This window comes from Paroedura picta, chromosome 8 (genome assembly GCF_049243985.1).
Source record: "Paroedura picta isolate Pp20150507F chromosome 8, Ppicta_v3.0, whole genome shotgun sequence".
Lineage (NCBI taxonomy): Eukaryota > Metazoa > Chordata > Lepidosauria > Squamata > Gekkonidae > Paroedura > Paroedura picta.
Genome location: NC_135376.1, coordinates 29,482,084 through 29,505,949, shown reverse-complemented (window position 1 = coordinate 29,505,949; position 23,866 = coordinate 29,482,084). Strand labels below are relative to the sequence as shown.

General features: G+C 41.8%; 1 protein-coding gene across 8 annotated transcripts in view; it reads left to right on the top strand.

The window, feature by feature from the left end:
* Nucleotides 1-10,951: 10,951 nt before the first annotated feature.
* NYAP2 (neuronal tyrosine-phosphorylated phosphoinositide-3-kinase adaptor 2) overlaps nt 10,952-23,866 on the top strand; it is a 190,800-nt gene continuing 177,885 nt past the window's right edge. For 5 of the 8 annotated variants that reach the window (XM_077348868.1, XM_077348867.1, XM_077348865.1 and 2 more), the window contains exons 1-2: nt 10,952-12,333; nt 17,701-17,940. In XM_077348868.1, coding sequence (XP_077204983.1) covers nt 17,738-17,940 — 203 coding nt within the window. In that variant the 5' untranslated portion in view covers nt 10,952-12,333; nt 17,701-17,737. Of the gene's footprint in view, nt 12,338-17,700; nt 17,941-23,866 lie in introns of all 8 variants that reach the window. The other 3 variants (XM_077348862.1, XM_077348864.1, XM_077348863.1) reach the window with 3 other exon arrangements.

The window sequence follows — 23,866 nt, the reverse complement described above, 5'->3', positions numbered from 1 at the left end:
ATGGCTTGTCTAAATCAAGTGACACCTAGATGGGGCATAATGTGAGCATCTTTTGGTGAAGCATTAGATAGATGGATGTAGGGTTGCCAGCCAATGGATGGTAAAAAGCAGGAGGCAAGGAGAGAGGGTCATGGGGTCCCAACATTGCACACAATGTGACATCACTTTTGGAGAAAACTGGAAGTGATCTTGAATCTCTCTAGGAATCACCAGAAACTGCATGATAAAGTTTCCAGTGATTTTTCAAATGGATGAATGTCATTTCTGGGCTTTCCCCAGTAATAAAATCATGTTGTGTGTGACAATAGTGATTTAAAAAAAAATCTCCCACTACCCAAAGGAGCAGCAGTAAGAAATGTGGATTAACTGTAGGAGGTCTGTCACTATAATAGGACACCTAGCATCTGTAGTCTGCTGCAACAACCAAAGAAAGCTCTGTCTTTTGTATTTAAAAAAGCCTTCTGAAGGCAGGAGTGCCTAAAGAAAGGCCTTCTGTGATTTCTCAGACTTTTAAAAATTCAGATCACTTGTGAAAAACATAGCTTAAATGTAAAGAAGTCAGGGGATTGCATGGTCTTGTGAATGAGATCTTGTCCTTATTTCACCCCAGGGTGTTTAGGCATTATGGCCTATAGCAGAAAACATAACCTACTGTCCCAGATCTCTTAATAAAGGATTATGTTATTGAATATAAACCTCTCTGTTCATATCAGTCTGCTGCTTGATAGTGTCCACGTATGAAAAATATAGCTGAGCTGCCAGAGGATGCTGCATCAAGGTAGTGTTTTGCAGTGAGGGATAGATTGTTAAGAACTGGGATCACAGTTAAAGTAAGTTCAAAGCAAGCAACCATGTAAAGGTAAAGGTAAAGGTATCCCCTGTGCAAGCACCGAGTCATGTCTGACCCTTGGGGTGACGCCCTCTAGCGTTTTCATGGCAGACTCAATACGGGGTGGTTTGCCAGTGCCTTCCCTAGTCATGACCGTTTACCCCCCAGCAAGCTGGGTACTCATTTTACCGACCTCGGAAGGATGGAAGGCTGAGTCAACCTTGAGCCGGCTGCTGGGATTGAACTCCCAGCCTTATGGGCAAAGCTTTCAGACGGCTGCCTTACCACTCTGCGCCACAAGAGGCTCTAAAGCAACCATGTAGAAGCTGCTAATTATGATATGTGAGTATGCTTTCGCTTGCTGTAGCTAGGCTGACATTTCTCCCCCTCTGTGCTGACTGCTCCAGTTTATCACAAATTTATTAAGGAGGTATCTCTATTGTATTTTGTTAGCCTGGTTTTGTTCCATGATAGGGCTAAGCACCTTTAGGATGTCCAATTTAGATCAAGGAAATAGTTCCCTCCCTGAGCTGTGCTTCCTTGATGAAATTAAAACACTCACATACAGCAGTCTTGAAGACCCCCCTCCCCTCAAAAAACTGTATGAGCTTGACTTTGGATTTCCTGTTTGTTTATTGAGTACATTGTATGGCACCCCTCCTCTAAGGAGCTCAGAGTCATGTATACCAGTCTCCTCTCCTCCATTTTATCCTCACAGCAGCAAAGGTCAGGCTGATAAAGAGGTCGGGTACGAGGTCAGCCAACACATTTCATGGTGGAATGAGATCCTAGTGCAGATCCTAGTGCAACTAACAGGTACTCCACATGACATCTAGTTTGGCTTTTGGACTGGGGAGAGCCAGATTCAAATGCGTGCTATGCCAAGTAGGCAACCTTGGAACAATCACTGTTTCCTACACAATCTTATGCCCAGGGCTCTTTGAGGATAAAAACCATAAGGACCCTAGAGCAAGGGTGGACACATCTATTCATCAAATGTCAGTATTTTCTGAACTGAAAACAATGGATTGTAATAGTATGCATTTAAGTCACTCAAGGCATTATGAAGTATACGTAAACCCACAATGATATATTTCCAAGGTTATTAGTAGAAATGTTTGAATGGGTACAGGGGGAGGGGAAAGGTCTAATAGAAATGTTGACAGACCATTAACTAGAATATCATTAATGGGTATGCTAATAGTTCAAGATGCTTTTTAATTGTAAGGAGGTTAATTGGTACACTACATTTGCATTTTTTTCTCTCGAGTGGTGGCAATTTCAGCACATTCATTGCTAGGAATGCCCATTATCCTACAAAGATTCAAAGGATCGTAACATGGCCCGAAGAAAACAAGTGGGAAATTATACTCTTAATGAGGCCTGCTCAGGAAGGTAGCTGATGTCTTTATAACCTTAACTAAATAGTAACAAGGAAAATAGCATTTCTCCCCTGTTTGTTCTTCTGTTAGCCTGTAATCAATAAATATCTTTATTAGTAAGAACTAGCTGACTTTGGGGAATTAAACAGGAATGCCTTGAGAACGAGATTTGCTAGGAAGAGTGTTCCACTGCCTATGTAAGATTTTGTATAAAATTATAACTTTAAGTGTTAATGAGTAAATCAGTGAGCTATTGAGCTGCTAAAATATTTCACTTCTCTCAATAAATTTAGCTCTTTGGATTGCAGCCACTCTCTGAGAGAACACAATGACAATATTGTTGCAGTTCATGTCATCCAAATGGTATAATTCTCTTCCACCCATAGTTTATGGTTCCATGTTTCAATAGGAAGGAAGGAAGGAAGGAAGGAAGGAAGGAAGGAAGGAAGGAAGGAAGGAAGGAAGGAAGGAAGGAAGGAAGGAAGGAAAAACCAACAGAATTACTGTCCCTCCCCCCATTTTCCTTTTCATCTTTTCATCTGTGTCAGGAAATACATAGAGGAAACTTAATCCCATCACTCTTGAAAGCCATTTCAAGATCCTTATATTACTGAGTGGATTTATATATGTGTGCATTATAGCTTTGTACCAGTAATATTTCATTGAAACCTCTGATGTATCAGTATTTTTATTCTTAGATATTCTACATTCTTATAAAGACTACATTCCTATTGTTATTGTGCAAAATTTTTCAGAAACTAGATTATAATCATTGAGCTACTGTTGTTTAGAAAACTGAACAAAAACATTTAAAATTCTGTTTCCCAGTATGGCTTTTTACATTTTGGCTTAGCACTGAAATGTGCTAGTGGCCATACAGGCAGGTGTTCTGTTTGGACAGAGCCCTTACCGTTTTGCTGGTGACAATCCTCTATGTGCTTGGTTGTGACTGAGTGGGACTAACTGCCAAACATGTAAAAGGTTGTGCTACGTAGATACATGGACAGAAGTACCAATGAAATAGAACTTATTTTTATGTAAACATGATAAAAAGAATTAGAGGTGTCACATTGGTTCAAAGACAGCATGTATCCTCCTGTAGTAAGATCGTTTCTCATGGATTCATATTTAGCACTTAGTGCAGAATTCTAGCTTTAACAAACTTCAGTAGATTAAATCCAGGAGTTGACAGGCTCTAGGAGCATTTAGTTAAAGCAGAACATTTTCATTCTGAACATACTATTCAGTAATTAAAAAGCTTGGGAAGCTGCCAGAATCTTTTAATCTAATCTACTTTAAAGGGGGGGGGGGGCAATGACATTTTCTGAAAAATTAAAATGGTAAATACAGGTTAATGTTTTTACATCATATGTTAAATCTAGCAGCACTATTTGTAGTAAAATGTTTAGAAAGAGGTAATAAAGACCTCAAGTTTCCTATGGGATACAGTTTAGGATAAAAAAAACACATACAAGAATTAATACAGAACAGAGTTTGGGAGAGTTTATAGTCTAGGAGCCCAACCATCTAACGTTTCACAAATGAATATAGGAGCCCCTCACAGTAGGAAGAACAACTGGTTGAAAAGTCCTTGTGATATATTTCTACATTTATTCTCTTTGGCACTGTTTTCAAAGCCAATAAAGTACTTGCTCTTAGAGTCAACCAGGAAGAAAAAGTCATAAATTTCCTACTAATGCTTATCAGTCATACCAAACCTTTTCAGAATAAAAATGGTAGCTTGTGCACAACATCATGTCTTCATATTCATTTGTGCATGTTTATGTGCAAGTATTGGGGAAGGCACTGGCAAACCACCCCGTATTGGGTCTGCCATGAAAATGCTAGAGGGAGTCACCCCAAGGGTCAGACATGACCCAGTGCTTGCACAGGGGATACCTTTAACTTTATGTGCAAGTATATCTTCTCAATGTTTACCTTGCAAGAATGTGGTTTGCATGAATTGATTCGAGTTGTTATGCAGAGTTCAGTTCCTGGGAAGAGTGGAGAGTCTAAATCAGTGGTTCTCAACCTGTGGGTCGGGACTCCAAGTGGTGGTCCCCTGGCCCCTTCTGCGGGGTCACCTGGTTGGTGGCCATGGCGGCGGCAGTAGCAGGCAGCAGGCAGTGTGTCTGCGCACATGCCTGGGGGAGCTTGCCTGACACACCTGCTGTTTCTCAACTCCCCATGAAGCCCCACGTGGAAGCCAACCAACAGCGGGCAGGCAAGCAGGCAGGCGGTGAGGAGGAGCCCAAATTGCCCAGCTGCGTGGCCAAGAAGAGCCGGCAAGGTGGCTTGCAACAGCTGTCCCCTGCCTGCCTGCCCGCCCACTGCACAGGCCCTCCCCTCCCCAACGGCCAGGAGGCCTGCAGGCAGCAGAAGGAGGCAAGAGAGACCATGTAGCCTACTTTTAAAATAAGGGCATAAAGGCTGCTTGACATGGTTGCCTTAAAGAGATTGCTGCCTGTTTGCATCAGCCCTTATTTCATGTTCATTAGCAAGTGATTATCTGTTAAATTCCCAAATGCTTTACCAGAACTGTGCCATGAACTGAGCTTTTGGTATGGAGACAGCTACATTACACTATTGATCCTCTCCACCCCCTACCCCCACCCCCACCACGTATAAGGAGAAACAATCACTTGTGGGGCTCCCTCAGCTTGCCTACTTTCCCAGTAGAGAGTCTCAGTGAATGAGAATAGAACAAAAGTGAAAAAGCATTCCAAATGTTTGCATTTTTGAACCCTCTCAACATTCTATGGCCAGCTGTCTTAGAAGCTTTTACTGGGTTTCTCTCATTCAACTCAATCGCTTTCATGACAAGTTGTGGTGATGATGACATCATGAGACTTGACCACAAGTTAGCATTGATCAGCTTTATTCATTATATGAGTCTTATGGTTTTTTCCCCTCCCTTGGCTATTTTGTTCAGTAATGGCCTTGAGTGATTTTCTTGCCAGCTTGCCAATTTAAAAGAGAGCCCTTGGCTGTGCTTACATGCCTTGCACAATTCACTGTCTACAGCCAAGCCCTGAGATGTGACTGCATATGCAGACAGGGAGGAACTCCCACAGGATTTACTCCAATCATTTCTAAAGCTACAGTGCCCACAGAGAGAAGGGAAAGATTTAGAAAGCCACATAGTTACCTTCTACAGGTAGTATCTAGGATAGTGGGTAAAGCAGCTGAATACCATAGCTCACAAATGAAACCACTCATCTTGGTGTAGAGGTGGCCTCTAATCTGAAGAACTGGGTTTGATCCCCTAGTCCTCCACATGCAGCCAGCTGGGTGACATTGGGCCAGTCACAGTTCTCTGGGACCACTCAGCCCCACCAACCCCACAGGGTGTCTGTTGTGGGGTAGTAAATGGTGAGGTACAAACAACCCAGCTCTTCTCTCTTCTCTTCCAGTGCAACACCAGCGGGGGGGATTTTTCTTTCTCTCAAGCTTCAGTGAGGATAGCCAGCCCTTTCTTACAGGCAACTACTACTTGCTAGCAGCAATAGAACTACAGTAGAACTCTGATGACTCTACCACATACCCAATGACATCAGCCATGCCATCAAGGGATCATTTGTTTCATCATACACTCCTAAGATGAGGTTCACTATCATGAGCCAGCGATGCCCTTCTTCCATTTATAGAGGCCAACGTGGACCTTTGCTGAGGAAAATGGGAAAATGCAGCAAAACCTGGAGACACTTGGCAACCAGGATGGAAATATTTCAGTATTTTGGGACATTCAATTGCAAATGTGAAGTTTTATTTATCAGATATTTTTAGTCACTCACCCAAAAGCTCTCACAGCAATCGACAGTGTTAAGATCAAAACAGCATAAAGAAAAATGACAAATAGAAAATATTCACATTAAAATATTAAACTAACAGAATATGTGGCTACTGCCATACCACTAGTAAAAACTGCCCAAACATTACAGATTGCCCTCCAAATGCCAGCTTAAATAACTTAGCCTTGTGGAAACTAAGGAAGATGGGCAGGGCACAGGTATCATCCAACAGTGCATTCCACAGGGTAGGTTCCTCCTTCCCCTGGTGACAGCTAACTGGGCCATTCTGGGACCAGGCACTTACAAGAGGCTGCTGAAGGATGACCAAAAGGAATTTGTGTGTAAATGGGGGGGGGTGAATGGGAGAGGTGGTCTATAGATATGAGGGTCCCAGACCATTAAGGGCTTTAAGAGTTGGCTCCAACACCTTACATTGGATCCAGAGACTAATTGGTAGCCAGTAAAGCTGCTGCATGAACTGACTAAGACATTCCAGGAAGCATCCTGACAGGTGCATTCTGGACCACCTGCAGTCTCTGGGACATTTAAAAGGTAGTCCTATATGGGGCTAATTGAACAAATTAATTGTTCCTACTTAAAGGTTTATGGACACTATTTGGGTTCCACCTTCCTTGGTAAAAAACAAAAACAAATTTTAAACAAAAAGGATTTCCTTTTTAACATATTGAATAGGTACCTGGCTTGACATGGGGCTTGTGTCACAGTCAGATTACTATCAGTTGTACCCAATTGGTTGTAACACCGTCTTCCCAGAAGACTGGGGGACCCATGAGAATGGCCTGTCCTTTGACACAAATGTAACAGTGTAGAGGTTTTGGGGGATGTCAGGACCGGCTCTTCTAGGAGACTCTTCTGGTGGCTGAGAATGTTGAGCTCTCTGATGCAATAGACAGAGCTTCTTCCCTGTTCCCATTGCATGAGCCATTCATTTGTGGCATTTTCATCAAGATTTTCCTTCTCAACAGGAGCCCAAAGCAGCTTACAAAGTTCCAGTTCTAACAACCTGACTACATGCCATATGAAAAACAAACCTCCCCTCCCTGCAAGTTTTCTCAGCATTTCTTCTTTGTCTGCTCATAAGTCAAGCTAATATTGCCAACTAGGTTATGAATGAACTGGTTATGCAGATGGGTTTGAAGGACTAAATCTACTACTCTTCCAAAAGCTTTGGGTCTATTCTAATTATATTTAGCAGAATGCAATTGTAAGCACATAACACAATCTATAGTAATACCATTTCAGCCACAGGATCTTAGTAAGCTGCTCTAGAAAAAGAGACTGAAATATCTGGGAGGAAACTTGACAAAAAGATATTTAAAAGAAAATACCCAGGTAGGTTCCATGTTCCAATGACCGCACCTCTTTTTGGTCCGATCCCAGAATGTAAATATTTTCCCCACCATTGTTGTTCATGTTTCTTCCTATCTTTCCAGAGCATCCTGCTCTGTTGTCAGCTACTCAACATTGTAATCACTAGGGTTTTCACTGAGCTATATAATTTGCTTAGCATGATCAGAGTTCTGAATAAGATGGGAGTCGGATGCCAGTAGCACAAGGGAAACAATAAATCCAGGCACTGCACATGGGCTAGCTCGACGACTTATAAAAATCTAAATATGATATATCTTAAAATCTCGATGTATCCGATAATCAACAACAAGAGGCATCGTCTTCTGTAGATGAAATCATTTTGGAGATTCTGCTTCATCCCTAAAATGTCATTTTAAATAGAAACAGAGGGCCCATGCATCCATTACATTATTTTAATGATGTATTTTTGTGTTGGTTTCAATGACTTTTAAGATGTCATTTTAGTGTAGGTTTAATTTGTTACCCATATTGGTGGTCCTTTGAGAGCAGAAAGGCTGGATAAATTTTTTCTTAAATAAAATTAAACACAAAGGTACCTGTTATAATCTATACCTTCCATTTACATGCTCAGTACTATATCTAGCTGAAATGTCCCTCCTTTGATTTACTACCTTGTTCTTAGGCTATAGACGGAGGAGGCATTTTGGTGATAAGCTAAGGGTCACAAAGTGGAGTAAAGTGTGTGGCTCACTTGCCACCAGCTCTTCTTTACTGGCCTTTACTGATGGGTGTCATACTTTCCTGTTTTGTATTAACAGAATGCCAGAGTGAGGGCAGGAACCAAGACTCCTTGCCCTCATTCTGATTTGGCTTTCCTGGTGATGTCATAGCCAATGAGATCTGAATGTATGATAATGCTTGAGGCCAGCTCAGAGTGAGGATATGCCCTCACCATGGTGTCCTTTGAATAAATAAAAAAGGTAAGCAAGGCAGTGTGTTTGCTGTGATTGCCAGGACTGTGTGGACAGGAGGCTATAGCAGAGCCTCACAGATGTGAGGGCAACATGGCTGTGACATCTGTCACGTTATTGATTGCCAGGGTTGATTTGGCTGATCTTGCTCACTAGGTGGGTTTCCCCTTCCTCCCTCAAGGCCCAATATATGTTTCTCTTGAACCTGCATACTCAGTGGAACAGAACAATCCTAGAAACAAAGAGTGTACCATCAATGGAACAGAACTATCCTAGAAAGAAAAAGCGTACTAATCAGAAAGGGGGAGGATGGGGAACAGGTCTACTTGGAAGTAAGTGTCACTTTATTCAATGGGTATCAGGAATTAATGATTAAGGATGATCTTGCCTGTCAACACACACACACACACACACACAAACACACACTATTTCAAATTTGCAAATCAAGTCTGTGTTTCTTAATTTTTGTCCTGAATTTCCCCATAAAATATGTCTGTTTTTAAACTTATGTTATCTCATTAAATCAGCACCCTACAATATACATATGTTATATATTAAAATGTTTACATTGTACATATAAATACCACATTATGCATACAAATGATGCAACATGAATCTAAAATACAAATTTACAGAGCAGCCATAGGCAGAGTACCAAAACTGTTGATCAAAATAATAATAAATTAAATGAGATCTTTTCTCATCCTTAGAAATAATGCTCAACTTTTTGCAGGGGACTTGCTGTCTGGGGAGAGACTGTTTCATCAGTGGCAGATCTGTGGCCACCTGCTCTGCCTCATGAACTGGGTTGTTAATGACAAGTAGTAATTTCATACATCTGTAAAACTGATTGTCTTTTGTGCATTTTGTGCATTTTGTACATTGTAAGCTGTTTTGGGTCTGTATTATATGGAAAAATGCATTCTAAATGATCTGGTTCTATATAAAGCAGTTTTATATTGCAGGATTGGGTTGCCCAAATGATTCCTACCTTGAAGTCTAACTTTAAAAAAACTTAGGAATGTACATGAACTGGGAAATATTTATGCCCAGTTTGTGAACCATGAATGGTCACACACGTTTAGCTGCCTTACAAACTGTTTCAGTTTATTAGGTTGCTGACATGGTCAACTGCCCCCCCCCCCTGGCATGCTAGAGAGACTGAACTCACATGAAGTCTCTGGCTGAGTCTCTTCTACCTGCCCTCTACATTTGGTGAATTTTAGGGGTCTGAGTTATAGCCCCCCTCCAAAGGTACCCCAGGAAAGTGCTTTCTGTGAAATGACTCCCTGGGGAAATGACCTCCTGGGAAGCGAAAGTATGATTTCTTGCATTCCAGGATAGATGCCAATGAGGACATAAAAATAAAGGGGAATGTATTTAACATGTTATGTTTAATTTTTTTGTCCTACAATTTAATAAATGATCTTATACACTCACACCAAGAGACAGTGTCATGTATATCTAGATTAGGTTTGAGGGATTTATAAAAAAATGTAGCATAACAACTCAGCATGCCTATGGTCATAAGATACAGTGTTCTCTTTTGAGATATATTTTTATGCTGGATTTGAGATGACTTGGGGGTTTCATGTAGGAATAGGCAACCTTTGTGTCCCGAGAACAAAACAAATACTCAGTGCCTAACTGTGAAGATTTTGTGCACACGTTTTACTTGTGGAATTCCTTTTCCAATCTGGGAATGAGGCTTCATTATGGATACAAGTGGTCCCTATGTGGATTAACAAGATAGCTTTCCCTCTGGGTATTGGCTCAGTTTTAGAGGGGTAGTCTGGACCACTTAAGAAAACTCCTTGGGGAAGGCTCAAGAAGTGGTCACTCTCCCTGGGACTCATGACTGCCATATAATGAAAGTGATAATCAAATAATGGCCAGAGTATTAACTTAGGCCTGTATTCATGTAGATCATTGTGAAAGTTGGACCGGTAACACTCCCTCAGAAGGTTGTTGTAAGGATAAAATGGGATCCTATCCATCTACAGCTCCTTGAAAGGAGGGTGAGATATAAATGTGTGTAGTAACAGTAGCAGCAGCAGCAGCAGCAGCAGCAAATGGCTTAGGAATTTCCCTGTGGATTGGCTCAGGATTAGTGTCTGTGTGTGTGTGTGTGGGGGGGGGGGGAGTGTTTTTGTTTTGCTTTGCTTTTTCCCCTTCCCCTGCAATGTGATTCGGCTGCCTTGCCTGCATCTCTGAAACTGTCAGCATTTCCTGCCATGGATCTACTCTCTCCTCATAGACTATTGTGTTGTGAATGGCACAATGTGAACTGCTGACGCTCTGTAGTAGATGCAAAAGACTTCCTCGCAGCAGGCACTGGGATTAGATGACTTGCCAGTCAATGAACTAGGAAACGGAGATGAAATATTACTTTAAAGAGAGGAACTTTGCAGCTCCAAGAATAGAGCTGCCCAGCTGCACTCCAGTTATTTCTGCTCTGGACTGATGCTCTGGTTGACACATCTCTGCCTTACAAATCACACATTAGATGGTTGTTTCTGCCAAGCAGGGGAGGTCTGTTCTCATGCAGTGGGAGCAGGTGGCGGGAGGTTGTTTTGATGAGGTTAAAAAGCTCCTCCCACCTCCCCCCCCCCAAGCAGCAGAGCCCAATCTGCGTCAGCAGTAATTGTGAGCCATGCACAGCTTTTACAGTGAGGGTGAGTGCAAACGATACATCAATATGAGGTATCAAACAGAGACTTAGATGTTCCCTCTAAGTGGCTGCTCATTTCCTGGCGTCGTAACATGGGCTAAAGGTTAACTTGCCCGTTTCTCTGTGGAGGGGGGAAAATTAGGGGTGGGAGAAGAAGAATGGGAAAGAGTTGCTTCATATTCTGCCTTACCGAGCGGGACTGAAGGAGACATACCGTGATATTTGTGCAGATCTCTTCCTCCACCCACAAACTGGATTATTTTGCTCATCAGACTTCAGTGCGTGGAAGATAAAAGAGAGAATCTGTTGCCTAGATAGGAGGCTTTAATGAGCAGCTGCGCCCCTGGGGACCGCACGCTGAAGTCGACGGCTGCCGCTTCCTGGTCTCTTGTCATTTCTTCACTTGCTCCTTCGCCTTCTTTCTCTCCACTCCCTGCACCCCCCCCCATGGGCCTAAGCGAGCAGGAACTGTCCAAGGTGCTAGAATGCTGGCCGCTTGGCTGCTGAACGCAAGAGGATTGCAGAAAAAGAGGAGCACCCGATTACTGCTTATAGCCGAAGGTAGGCTTGCTCTTTGTTTGAGAATCCCTGATTAATCAACAACAGCATCAACAGAGAGGGAGAGGGAGAGAGAGAGAGAGAGAGAGAGAGAGAGAGAGAGAGAGAGAGAGAGAGAGACTGCCTGTAGTCACAGGGAGAGACACTGAGACAGAGGGAGACTGTTTCAGATCCTCAGTGTTTAGGTGGCAATGACAGAGACGGAGAGCATCTTTTTCTGCTGCAAGAAGCCATTGGAATAGGATGTGTTCTATCCCTTCTTTTCCTTTCTTTTGGTCTTCACAGCGTCCACTCCAATGAGGCACCTTAGCCACCTTTGTATCATCACATTTGTTGGTGCTGTAATCTTCTGGGTGGTGAAGTGGATACAAAAAAACCCTCCCATTTCTTTTCTGCTGGACTTCGAAGCAGGGTACTGTTGGTGCCCGCCTGATACCTTGGCTCTCCTTTCTCTGCCTGCGGATTTAAAATGCCAGCTCCCATCCTTTGCCCTGCCACGTTTTTGAAAGTCAAACTTTAAAAGGCAATTTAATCCTCTACGGAGAAGATCCCTCTTTTTAATACAACAAACAGCACTGACTACTAGAGATGTAGAATTCTGCCGTCTGGACACCTTTGCCAAGAAGATCTCAAGCACTTTAACAGAAGGAAAAAACTGAGCCAGTCTGCAAAATCTGATTTGTATGGTGCTGAAATATCCATTCAGACTGCACTGAGATAACCCACAGGAAAGGGCTTTTACAGACAAAAGTCACCTTTAATTCTTGCACTTAGCGGTCCTCTGAGGACTTTAATTTTGGTAGGTATGTGGTTTTTTCAAAAAAATTATCTAAGCATGCTAATGCAATCCAGTGTTTATCAGAATACATGTGTATAACAATTGGAATGATTTACAGCCCAGGAATACCTAACTGGGAACTTTGTCTGGTTTTAGAAACATTAATCAAACTGCTGCTAAACCAAATCATATCATAATGTAATTGGAATTATTTTATGCTCTTGTACACATTAGGATGGCTGATAATACGAACATGTGGAGCCTGGAGTTTTCATTTGTAAACGCAACACTGAATTATTAAAAGACTCCTTGCTATTTTTCTGACATATTAATTGATATAAACCTAACAGCTGTGCTAGTTACTTATCAGATGTGCCACCCCATTAATATTTCATAACATTTTAAATATGTTTCTCTTAGTCAAAATAGCTCCATTTGACCTCCCCCTCCCCCATACCTTTAAGAACAGGGGAAACATGTTCTCAAAAACAATGCTTTCCTCTAAGTTAAAATCCAGTGGGTCTTGGATAATTATAGTCTCCTAATAAGAAGTAGAAGAGGTATCAAGTAACATGTTAGTCGTATGTTAGGAAACTGCATATTTACGAGGAAATCACATGTGTGAAAAACTCCATAATGAAAGTAACTTCTTATCCCCAAGTAAATGACCAAGTGTACTTGGAATTCTAGCAACTATGAAGAGTTTCCAAGAAAAGGAACCTGTCCTTTGTTAGGCCATTACAAATTCACAAGGATTTCAAAGTTCTTTCATTCTGAAAGAATGACTGTAGAAAGATACACCTTGATAGATGTAGGTTAACTTTTTTCTCTCAGAGGTATTCAGGCTATTTCTCATCCCTCACAAGGAGTTAGTTTTACACTTCCAGTGCTTTCAAGATGCATCTTGTTTAAGTTAGTGAACACCATTTCCATGTATAACTAGGGCAACCAATTGCAGAACTCTAATTCCTGACTCCAAGGAGGAGCAAACATGTAGAATTGGAAGTCATGTCCTTAAAAAAAAATAAGGTCAAACATTAACAAGGCAGGAGCCAGACATATTATAAGAGCATCATCAACAATATGGCTATCAGAGAAATCATTTATCTCTTCTGAAAGCCATAAAAGGCAGAAACTTTGCAGAAGGGAAACTCTCCCCCCCACACACACACACACACTATAAATACCCCAGCACCATTAGGTCTTTAAGAACAGTGCTGTGGTCAGCAGTCTGGTGGAAATGGAATGTGGCCTCATCTCTTTGCACTTACTTACTATCTTGTAAACAATTCAAGCAGCATAGCACAATATGAAAGGGGAGCCTGAGTACCAATAGCGGAATAATGGTTAACATCTATGGCTTTGCTGCTTTAATACTTGTACTTGGAAATGCACATGTAAGTAAACATGCAGAGGTGAGAGACATGACAGAAACGGAACAAGTGCTCCAGCTCTTGGAAGGCTGGAATTGTATCACACGAACGACATGGCTCTTCACTTTACATTCTTCCATCCGTCTGCAAAGAGAACCAGCAGTGCTTAAAAATATAATGTGTAGCCATTAAAACCAATTGGAAATGTGCCATTCATATTGCGTATGAAAGATCTCTATTATGAGAACTATCCTATTTTCAACCGTTATCCCCTCCCCTCGCTTTAGCACCGATTTTAAAATGAGTGCAATTGCACATGAAAATTGCAGGGTGCTAAAGGATTGCAGTTTAACAAATGCATATGGCAAGTAGTCAGTGTGAAGAAGCTTCCAACATTGTTTGGGAGATTTTTATTTTAATTTACGAATGGAACAAAATCAACAGGAAATTTGCAGGGAGCTGCTCGCCTATTGCAATTTGCATGTGTGCATTGAATCTATACACTCAGAGAAGCTTACTGGGCAATCCTTAGGATGGTAGCCACTTCACAGTATGTAGTCCAAACCCAGATGTTCATTGTATAAGCACAAACTCTAGACTCCTACCTCTAAAAGGCTCTTTCCATTTACTTCAATGGAGGACTCAGAGGGTCATATCCCTCTGATTTTGAGGAGTTTCCTCAGCCACTGAAATGAATGAGTATCTACAAATACAATAACATCTTACACATGCTAGATCAGAACTGCATATCCTGATGTACTTGAAAACTTGTGAAATAGCAGGTCATAGCCCTGGTCGGATCATAGCAGGTAAACCCTCGTCCTGCGCTAGAACATCTGCTGGCTATGTGAACTCCCCAGTGAACTCCCCATCACATCTCAGGTAGTAGCTGCCTGGTAGGAGGGCAAATAGGAGAAGAGCACTAAATCAGTCCCACTCTGAATCCCACATCACGTAGAGAAGGACATTGCTGATGGAGGTCAGAAGACATACATACAACAGCAATTTTTGTTGTATGTATGTCAGAAGAAGACATACATACAACAGCAATTTACATGTGTTCCTCTAGGCCAATTGAATTGTGACCCCAAATTTAAACTGGGGTTCATTTATATTCATTTCCACTTCACTTAGGTGATCTCTCCATTTGGATTCTACAAGTTGTTCATCATATCAGAAGCACATTTTTTTAAAGGCAGAGAAGCTTGATTGCCTCATTGCCAGGTTGCAAATTCACTCAATTATTTATTCGCATTTACAGAAATTGCACATGAATTGTTATAATGATATTGGAGTTAGTCATGGAAACACTCATAGGGAAAAATATTACTCACTGAACTGCTTGACCTCACAATAAACTGGCAGGAATAGCAAGCATCAAAAATAAAATATTCACCCGTGAGCTTCATTTCTTCCCTGCTGACAAATGATTGGATTGGCTGATTGTATCAGTGCAATCCTATGCAGAGTTACTCCAGTCTCAGCCTTTGGAGGTCCATGACTTTAGAATGGAGTAGCTGTACATAGGATTACACTGTAAGATACTTTATGCTTTCCTGCAGTTGTATATAAATCCTGCCAGGGAGATGAAAAGAAATTATATCCTGTGCTACACTAAAAAATAAAACACAACTAGCCTTAAGTGAATACAGAAGCAGTCAGACCTTCACCAAATTATCAATGAAATTGCAGAGAGAGTATAATTAAGCCATGCAGTGGTCCATATTTTTATTCTGGTTTCTGCCCAGGTACACATACATTTTAGATACTGAGCCAGACCCTTGGTCTATCAAGGTCATTACTGCCTCCTCTGATTGGCTCCTGCGGGTCTCAGGTAGCACACTACCTGCTACCTATTCCTTTAAATGGGAGATGCCAGGGAATGAATGGGGGACATTCTTAGAAGACCAAATATAGAAATATTTAAACGAAGATATTCCAGCATGTATTTTAAGAAATCTAATATATCCAATAATAATTTCAAGAGTAACTTAATAAAACCTCAGATTACCAAACTGATGATCAAATTATTATTGACTTTGTCTCATCCATTATAGTGGAGGGAACTATTACAGGGCAGTGCAGTGGTTAAGAGACTGATAACATAAGCCCAAACAGACTCAAAGCATTCATGCCAGGACTTCAGTGGCCTTCAAAAGATGTAGCTCTGCTTAGGATGGTGATGAAAGTGGTGCACCAGGAATTCCTGCTCACCTTGATCATGAATGTGGCTGTTAGCCAATTGTTATCCCTTCCATTTCCACTGTCCAGTGACAGCCCAGTATTCATTATAATACTATGTTTTATTAGAGATGTTGATACTTGGACATTTTAGATATTCAAGAACCAAAGTGGCTCTGAGGGACCCTTATAGCTACAAAATGTTCATTGTATTTACTTTTCGCCTCCATCAACAGCATATTATTAATTTATTTACCATCAGGCTCTCTGATGTTCATCCAAAGCTCATTTCCCCAAACTGGTTCCAAGAGACCAAACAGCCCAGTTAAAGAGGCAGATGTGAATGGTAGTTGATTTACTCCCAATTGACTTAAATCCAGGAACTTCAGTTTAATTGAATTGCATATGATTGTAAGATTCAAAATGCATCCTTTAGAAGAAGAAGAAGAAGAAGAGTTGGTTCTTATATGCCGCTTTTCCCTACCCGAAGGAGGCTCAAAGCGGCTTACAGTCGCCTTCACATTCCTCTCCCCACAACAGACACCCTGTGGGGTGGGTGAGGCTGAGAGAGCCCTGATATCACTGCTCGGTCAGAACAATTTTATCAGTGCCGTGGCGAGCCCAAGGTCACCCAGCTGGATGCATGTGGGGGAGCGCAGAATCGAACCCGGCATGCCAGATTAGAAGTCCGCACTCCTAACCACTACACCAAACTGGCTCTCCAGAAAGTATTAGCCTTATGGGTAACTCTGTACAATAGTTCCCATTGGGGGAAAACCACAAATACTTTCAATCTGGGGGGAAATACCCAGGCCTATTAAAAACAATTTGTATACCTTCCAATTAAAAAAAAAATTGGCTAATGCATCTTTGGTCGGCTCTCATTGCAATATGGGACTATAGTTTTCAACTAGTTTCTGCACTCACTGTCTTGGAACCAATCAGTGATCCATTTCAATTTAATAACATTTCTATTTATTTGGATATTATTAATGCATGCACCTTAGCCTTTTAAGGGCCAAAGTACATGTTTGGGTTTTTAATGAACTAGCTCTGGCCTTTTCACACCTAACTCAGGTTCTCCTTGATCCAATAAAAGAAACAGGATTTTTAAAAACAAGGCACAGCCCAAATGGTCTTGGGAGACCACTGTGGGGGCAGGGGGGAAAGGGCTCCTGTTTCTCGTCAAGCCTTTTCATTAAAAAGGTACAAAGCTCTGCACTGGTGTGCAGGCAATGTCTGGTGTGCCACCACCAATGCCACACGTTCCCTCTGCGCCATGGTGCATGCCACCTCGGGGTTCGGTGCTCACCAAAGCAGCTGGAGCATGCCAAAGCGTGCAACCCTAATTCCAAGCCCAAGTGGAATCCTCTTTGTTTTGTTGCAGTTGCTCTGTGGCTGTCGAGAACCCAGGTTGTGTCCATATAAACTGGACCCAACTTATTAAAAACCCGAACCTGTAGTTTGACCCTAAGCTTCCCACTGGTAGAACACTACACCAGTTACTATACGGATTATCACTCAAGGAAGTGTTCAGAGGTTGATATATTTAGCTTGAGACATTGCTGGAATAAAAGTAATCCAATAAACCTGGATGCATGCATGGATCTGATGTGTACACATTACTGGCCCGCTTCCAAGATCCATACATATTTCTATACAACCATAAAAGGGTATCTTGACAAACGTAATTTGCTAAAGGTAATAAAAGAGCTCCACGTGATACAATTCAGACCCCCTTCCAAACTGTCGATGTACTCTTCCTTGCTGAGTTTAAAGAAATTATTAGGAAGCAGAAACAACTGATTTTCCTGGGCTTGTTTTTCTCTCACAGGAAGTGTTTGCCTGTGTTTATTATTTTCTGCAAGAGGATGAATTCTAATCAGGAGGAGGTCACCTTGGGCACTTTTCTCCAGTACATTGAAGATATGGGCATGAAGGCCTACGACGGTTTGGTGATACAGAACGCGTCTGACATTGCTCGAGAGAACGATCGCATGAGAAACGAAACAAACCTGGCCTACTTGAAAGAAAAGAACGAAAAGCGCCGGAAACAAGAAGAAGCAATAAAACGGTAACAAATATTTAACCAGTAGGAATGATTGGTCAAGGGGAAATAGGCTTGGTAAGAATTTGCTGTAGACTCCCAGACTTCTTAAAGGTTGAAAAGTACCTGGGAAGGGCTGTTTCAATGGACTAATGTTGGATTTCAAGGCATCCAGTAAACCAATGTGACAGATGACCTAATAGACTGGCTTGACCTCTGACAAGGTCAATATTCCCCAGGACAGCCAGCAGCCAGTCCTGTTCCTGACAAATAGGCAGTTTTGGCTTGCCCATCAGATGCCATGGAAGGTAGGCAGACTTCTCACTTCCTGGCCTCATGAAAACAAAGAACCTTACTGGGACAGAGGTGGAATGCAAGTGGAGTTAATAAATACCATAAGGTGAACAGAGGTCCTCCACTTGCCAATGTACTGAGAAGGATTCCGTTGCAACCCAGAGTCTTCCATGTAGACAGATAAGGGTTTTTATCACTGGCAGAGGGAATTTTGTTGGGAGGAAAGAGTTGTTGAGTCACAGCTAACTTATAGTGACCTCATAGGCATTTCCCAGGGTGTTGGGATGAGAGAGATTCAGACACACATGAAGGTATTTGAGGGTAAGGAAAGTCTGCCAACTTCCAGCCCAGCTCCCCCCTAAGCACGGCATCTTTTATTAACGTCACTTGCACATAACATGTATCCATGTATCTCTCTTGGCCTTCAGGCCTGTACTCAAACACAGAAGCTTCTTGCATGTAAGCGTCTATTGTTCTTTGTGCTCTCTACTTGCACTGCGATAACAGCATGCTCAGCAGCTCACTTTAGCAATACACACACACACACTAGGCCTGCACTACACCAGGGCAAGAGACATACAGAGAAAGTTTGCCATATGGCAACCCGGACTTCCTTGCTGGTCTCCTATCTAAGTATTAATCAGGGTTAACACACTGATTGTCTGGGGCAGCAGTGCTTAAAGCAAAGTTCACATTTTTGCATAAAGGAAAGGCATGTATACATAATTGCTTAAGAGCCACATAATTCAAGGGATTGGCTCCCGTAGATCCATTCCACTAATTACAGCTTCATGGATACATCTAATTCAGTATGGTCTATTTTGACTAGCACTAGCTCTCAAGCCAAGAAAGTTCTTCTCCACATTATCTGCCTGCAATCCTTTACATGGTGAGGGGAGAACTGTACCTCAGTGGTAGAGCAAATGTTTTGCATGCAGAAGGTTCTCAGTTCAACCCCCAACGAACAGCATGTTAGGAAAGAACTAGAGACTTTTCTAGGTCTCATATTTAGGGGGATGCTGCCAGTCTGCCATGAAAACTCTGGAGGGTGACACCCCAAGAGTCAGACATGACCCGGTGCTTGCACAGGGGATACCTTTACCTTTTACCTGCCAGTTAACATTAGACAATACTGAACTAGAGGGAGACAGGGCCTGGCTTGATATAAGACTGTCTTATGGGACTGAAACTGAGACCACTACAGAAAAAAAACTAATAATCTGCCACTGTACTATGGCACCTTGTCTGCAGGGGAAAAGGACCTCATGTTTATGAAATACAAGAAGAAGAATCCTAAAAATATGGAGATATTCTTAGAATAATAACATTCCAAGATAGGTAGCCATGTTAGGCTGTCTGTAGAAGTAGAAAAGAGCAAGAGTCCAGAAACACCTTAATGTCTAACACATTTTTTGGCAGGGTATGGGTTTCCATGAGTCACTTCAGATGAAGCAGTGACTCAGGAAAGCTCATACCTTGTAGCTAATTGTGCTAGTCTCTGACCATTTATGCACTGGGAACTTCACTGCCCCAACTCCTGTGCAGGAGCACAAATGGGGGGTGGATGAAATGCTCCCCCATGTGAGTGCAGGTGGGGCAACCTGCCACGACTAAAACTCCATCCTGCAGCCCAGCATGAATCCTCCAGTGCGTAAACAGTCTTTAAGGTGCTACTGGCCTCTTGCTCTTTTCTACTAGTTTCTGTATCTTTTTAGTGATGCAATCGTGCAATGAACAATGAACATTATACATAAATACAGTCTTAATTTGCCCTAAATACCAATAATTGCAATTATTAAGGATATAAGCATTTTCTATGTATCAGAACACTCCCCCCCACCCCATACCAAGATCCAATTCATTTTGGTCATGTTTGAGCTGAACAGTTTTCAGAATAAGAATATTGAATAATAGATCCAATTTTGTTTCCCCAGCTGTGCCTCATTCTCTGAGGTACACATGAATGATGCTTATTTTACATGCAAATTAGACACAGCAATCATGTCTGTGATATAGTTTCAACATGATCTTCAGTGCTGGAGAAGTTTGTTCCTGTTTGATCTAGGAAGTTTTTAATCATGAAAGGTATTTGGACTCTGGTTGGCCTGGGAAAAAATCTATTCTTTCCTTGCACATTCGAGAGTCTTGTTTTAATTATACACAGGACATGTATTTGAGTGCTTGATAGATTAGGAACAAAACAGTGAGCAGACTATCTATTAATCTCCAGACAGTCTTGTCTGGTACACAAGCACCACTGTGCCTTCTCCAGCAACCATGTGGGGAGGGAAATGCTTTGGCGGTAAAGGAGAGGAAGAATGTAGAATGTGCTGGGGGTTTTCTGGCATTTCATTTTCCTTTTTTTCCATAGAAGAGGCAAAATAGGTGATTCCTGGGTGGCAAAATGTACACATCCTGTGCCTGGCTCAGGGGCTGAAACATCCATGCTGAGCTACCACTGAGACAGCCATCGGATGTCATACATTACAGATACATGCCACTTTACCTCATGCTGCATTATACATGTCGATGGAGGCTGTCGCCATTGATATATTATGAGTGGTATAAGATATCAAGTGATGGTCAAGCAGGTATGAACAGCCCTTCAGTTAGGAAGGTGGGTGGCTCACATTGCCCCATTTTCACATCCGTTGAATGAATCTAGGGAGATCTGTGTTCTCTCATGGGATCCATACCCATTTTGACTGCTGAAGGGCATCTGAGAGAAACTGGACAGGGGTTTTGTGGCACCTTAAAAACTAACCTCCACATTCAGAGACAGTAAATCTCTCCAAACCCCTGTATGAAATAGGATGCTGGCTTGAATGGACCACTGGTCTGTTCCTTTCAGAAAGGTAGTGTTATTCAGACATGTGCAGTAATTATTTCTGTTCTCAAAATGGTGATGTCACATCACAAGCATATACGCAGCACGTCCTTGCACTGCATATTGGCTCTAAAGAATCTCAGGAATGGAAGTAATAGTAATGCATTTATCAATTACTGGTATGAAGAATGCTTATGATAAGATGCAGTTCATGGCAACATAGATTATTACAAGCGGCTAATTATATTGGGGGGGGGGAACACACTAGAGAAGAGATCTTCCCCAGCAAGCTCATATTAAGGTATCTCTCCTCTGCATACAGTTAAGTCTTTGTTTCTAGCTGACCTAATTTTAGTCTAGCACTCAGCGATCATGCAAGGAATACCCGATTCATGTGGTGATTAAGAGAAAACAGGATCAAATAATGTTGTCTTTTGAAAGTATATGTGTCCAGACTTTCTTCTTCTTCTTCTTCTTCTTCTTCTTCTTCTTCTTCTTCTTCTTCTTCTTCTTCTTCTTCTTCTTCTTCTTCTTCTTCTTCTTCTTCTTCTTCTTCTTCTTCTTTGATTGGCAGCATTTATTTCAGCATCATTCACAGTTCCAAAGTTTCTAAGGAACAAGAAATGGTTTTAATTATTATTGGAAATTAGTTCAATGCCACTGTTAACAGATCATAGTACACTAACTGCTTGGGGCTTTACTTCCAGCTATTAATGTCAGAGAAGCTGCATCCATTCACAATGCAATAAGGAGGCCGGGTATTTTTGGCTTACCTACTGGCATTCGTGGTGCGAGATCTTTGCCTGCCAGAGTATTTGTCGCTGAAACAGGCATTCAGACAGTGAACATCATATGTCACTCAACTTGGCTATGTTCATCCTGTACACTGTCCTATTTTTAAAATATCTGCTAATAACATTTTGAAATGCACAACTGTAAAAATGCCTGACTGCAAAAACTCCCCTTAATTGAGAAATAAAGAATAACAAGAAAATCACTAGGGGGAATGTAGAGATGTGGGTTTGGATATATCCAGTCCAAATACATATCCCCTCCTGCCCCAAAATACTTGTGGGCATTTTTCAGATATCTTCAAGTGTCTGGATGGTATCAGGGTGTTTTATACAAAAAAAATTGTGTGTGTATGTTAAGTGCCATCAAATTACTTCCAAAATATGACAAAAACGTCTGACTGTTAGCAGCCTTATTCAGATCTTGCAAACTGAGGCCTGTGGCTTTCATGACTGAGTCAATCCATCTCATGTTGGCTCTTCCTCTTTTACTTTCAGCTTTTCCTGGCATTACTATTGTTTCCACTGAGACTTGTCTTCTAATAATATGACCAAAGAACAATAGCCTAAGTTTAGGCATTTTAACCCATGTGTCTGTGTCTTTCCTGGGCTTGGTATCAACTTCCCATAGTTTGGCATTTAATCTATTGAAATTGGTTTTGTTGATTTTACAACATTGGAGTGGGTTTGTGGATTGCTGTGGATTCTCTGATTTTCACATTGCTTGGGATTCTTAAGTTGTGTCTTTCCTTGGATTGTCCAATTTTGCATTTGTCAGGTTTGCAACAGGGAACTTCCTATTTTGTTTGGCTTGGGGGATTCTCTAGTTTGACATTGGGTTGGAATCTCGGGCCGTTTGTGTATTGTTTTAAGCTTGTCACATTTTTCCAAATTTCTGCTGGGATTCCCTGGTTCTGCATTGTTGTTGTTGTTTGGCTTGTTAGTTCTGTCTTTTTAAAGAGGCTTTTGGCCAGTGGTTGCTTTAACTGCCCTTGCTTGCCCTTCTGTCCTGAAGAAAGCATAGAATCCTCCTCCCATATGGCACCTTGGTCCACTTGAAACTTGGGGGTTATTTAGTGGACAGGCACTGGCACTCCTGCTATTGTTTTGGTGTTATTTACTGAAAACTCCCAGAAAGATTCCAGTAGGGAATAATGAAGTTGAATAATATCAGAATTCTAAACCATTTTATCTGTATACCAGACCAGTATTTGGAACCCAGATGACTGGGAATACCAATATTTTCAGCTTCTTGATATTCAGATTTTTTAAAAACCTTTTCCTTCCTTCCTTCCTTCCTTCCTTCCTTCCTTCCTTCCTTCCTTCCTTCCTTCCTTCCTTCCTTCCTTCCTTCCTTCCTTCCTTCCTTCCTTCCTTCCAGTGCACGTTGCTAATAGCCAAGTGGAGGGAGGGGAAGTCATTTAGGTTGATGGACAATTGATTAAGTCCACTCTAATATCCACTGTGGTACCATGGTAGGGAGGACACATGCCCTGGTGATTTTATTGCTTCTTCTACCTTTTCTGAGTTAAAGATCAGCCAACAGCACAGCAGCAGTGAGGTGGCTCAGGCAAGAGAGCAAACCTGACTCTATTCCCCAGCCCTGAAGCTGAGCCAGAAAGGTATGAATCCTCATTGCTTAGGCAGTTGCCATGTCACAGGTTGAGCACCCATATTATATAGCAACAGTTCTGCCCTTCATATAACTTTTCCTCCCCTTCTGGTTCACCTGAATCCAAACACACACACAGAGAAACACACCGAATACTCAGTAGGGAATTGCTATCCATTACCATTGAAGATTGTTGGAAAGGGTCATTCCTGTTTGTAGCATTGAAATGACACCATGTGCAGCTTTGTTTTTGCTCATTCCCAGGAATAAGTAGACAGATGTTGCAAAGGAGGAGGAGTTTGGCAGGAGTTTTTATCCTGTGCTAGAGCTAACAGAAATGGGCCAGCCAGGCAGTAGCAGAGTTAAGCTCTTGTAAAGAAGAAGTAATTGTAATGAACAGCTGTCATCTCAACCTCTCATTATCCATGG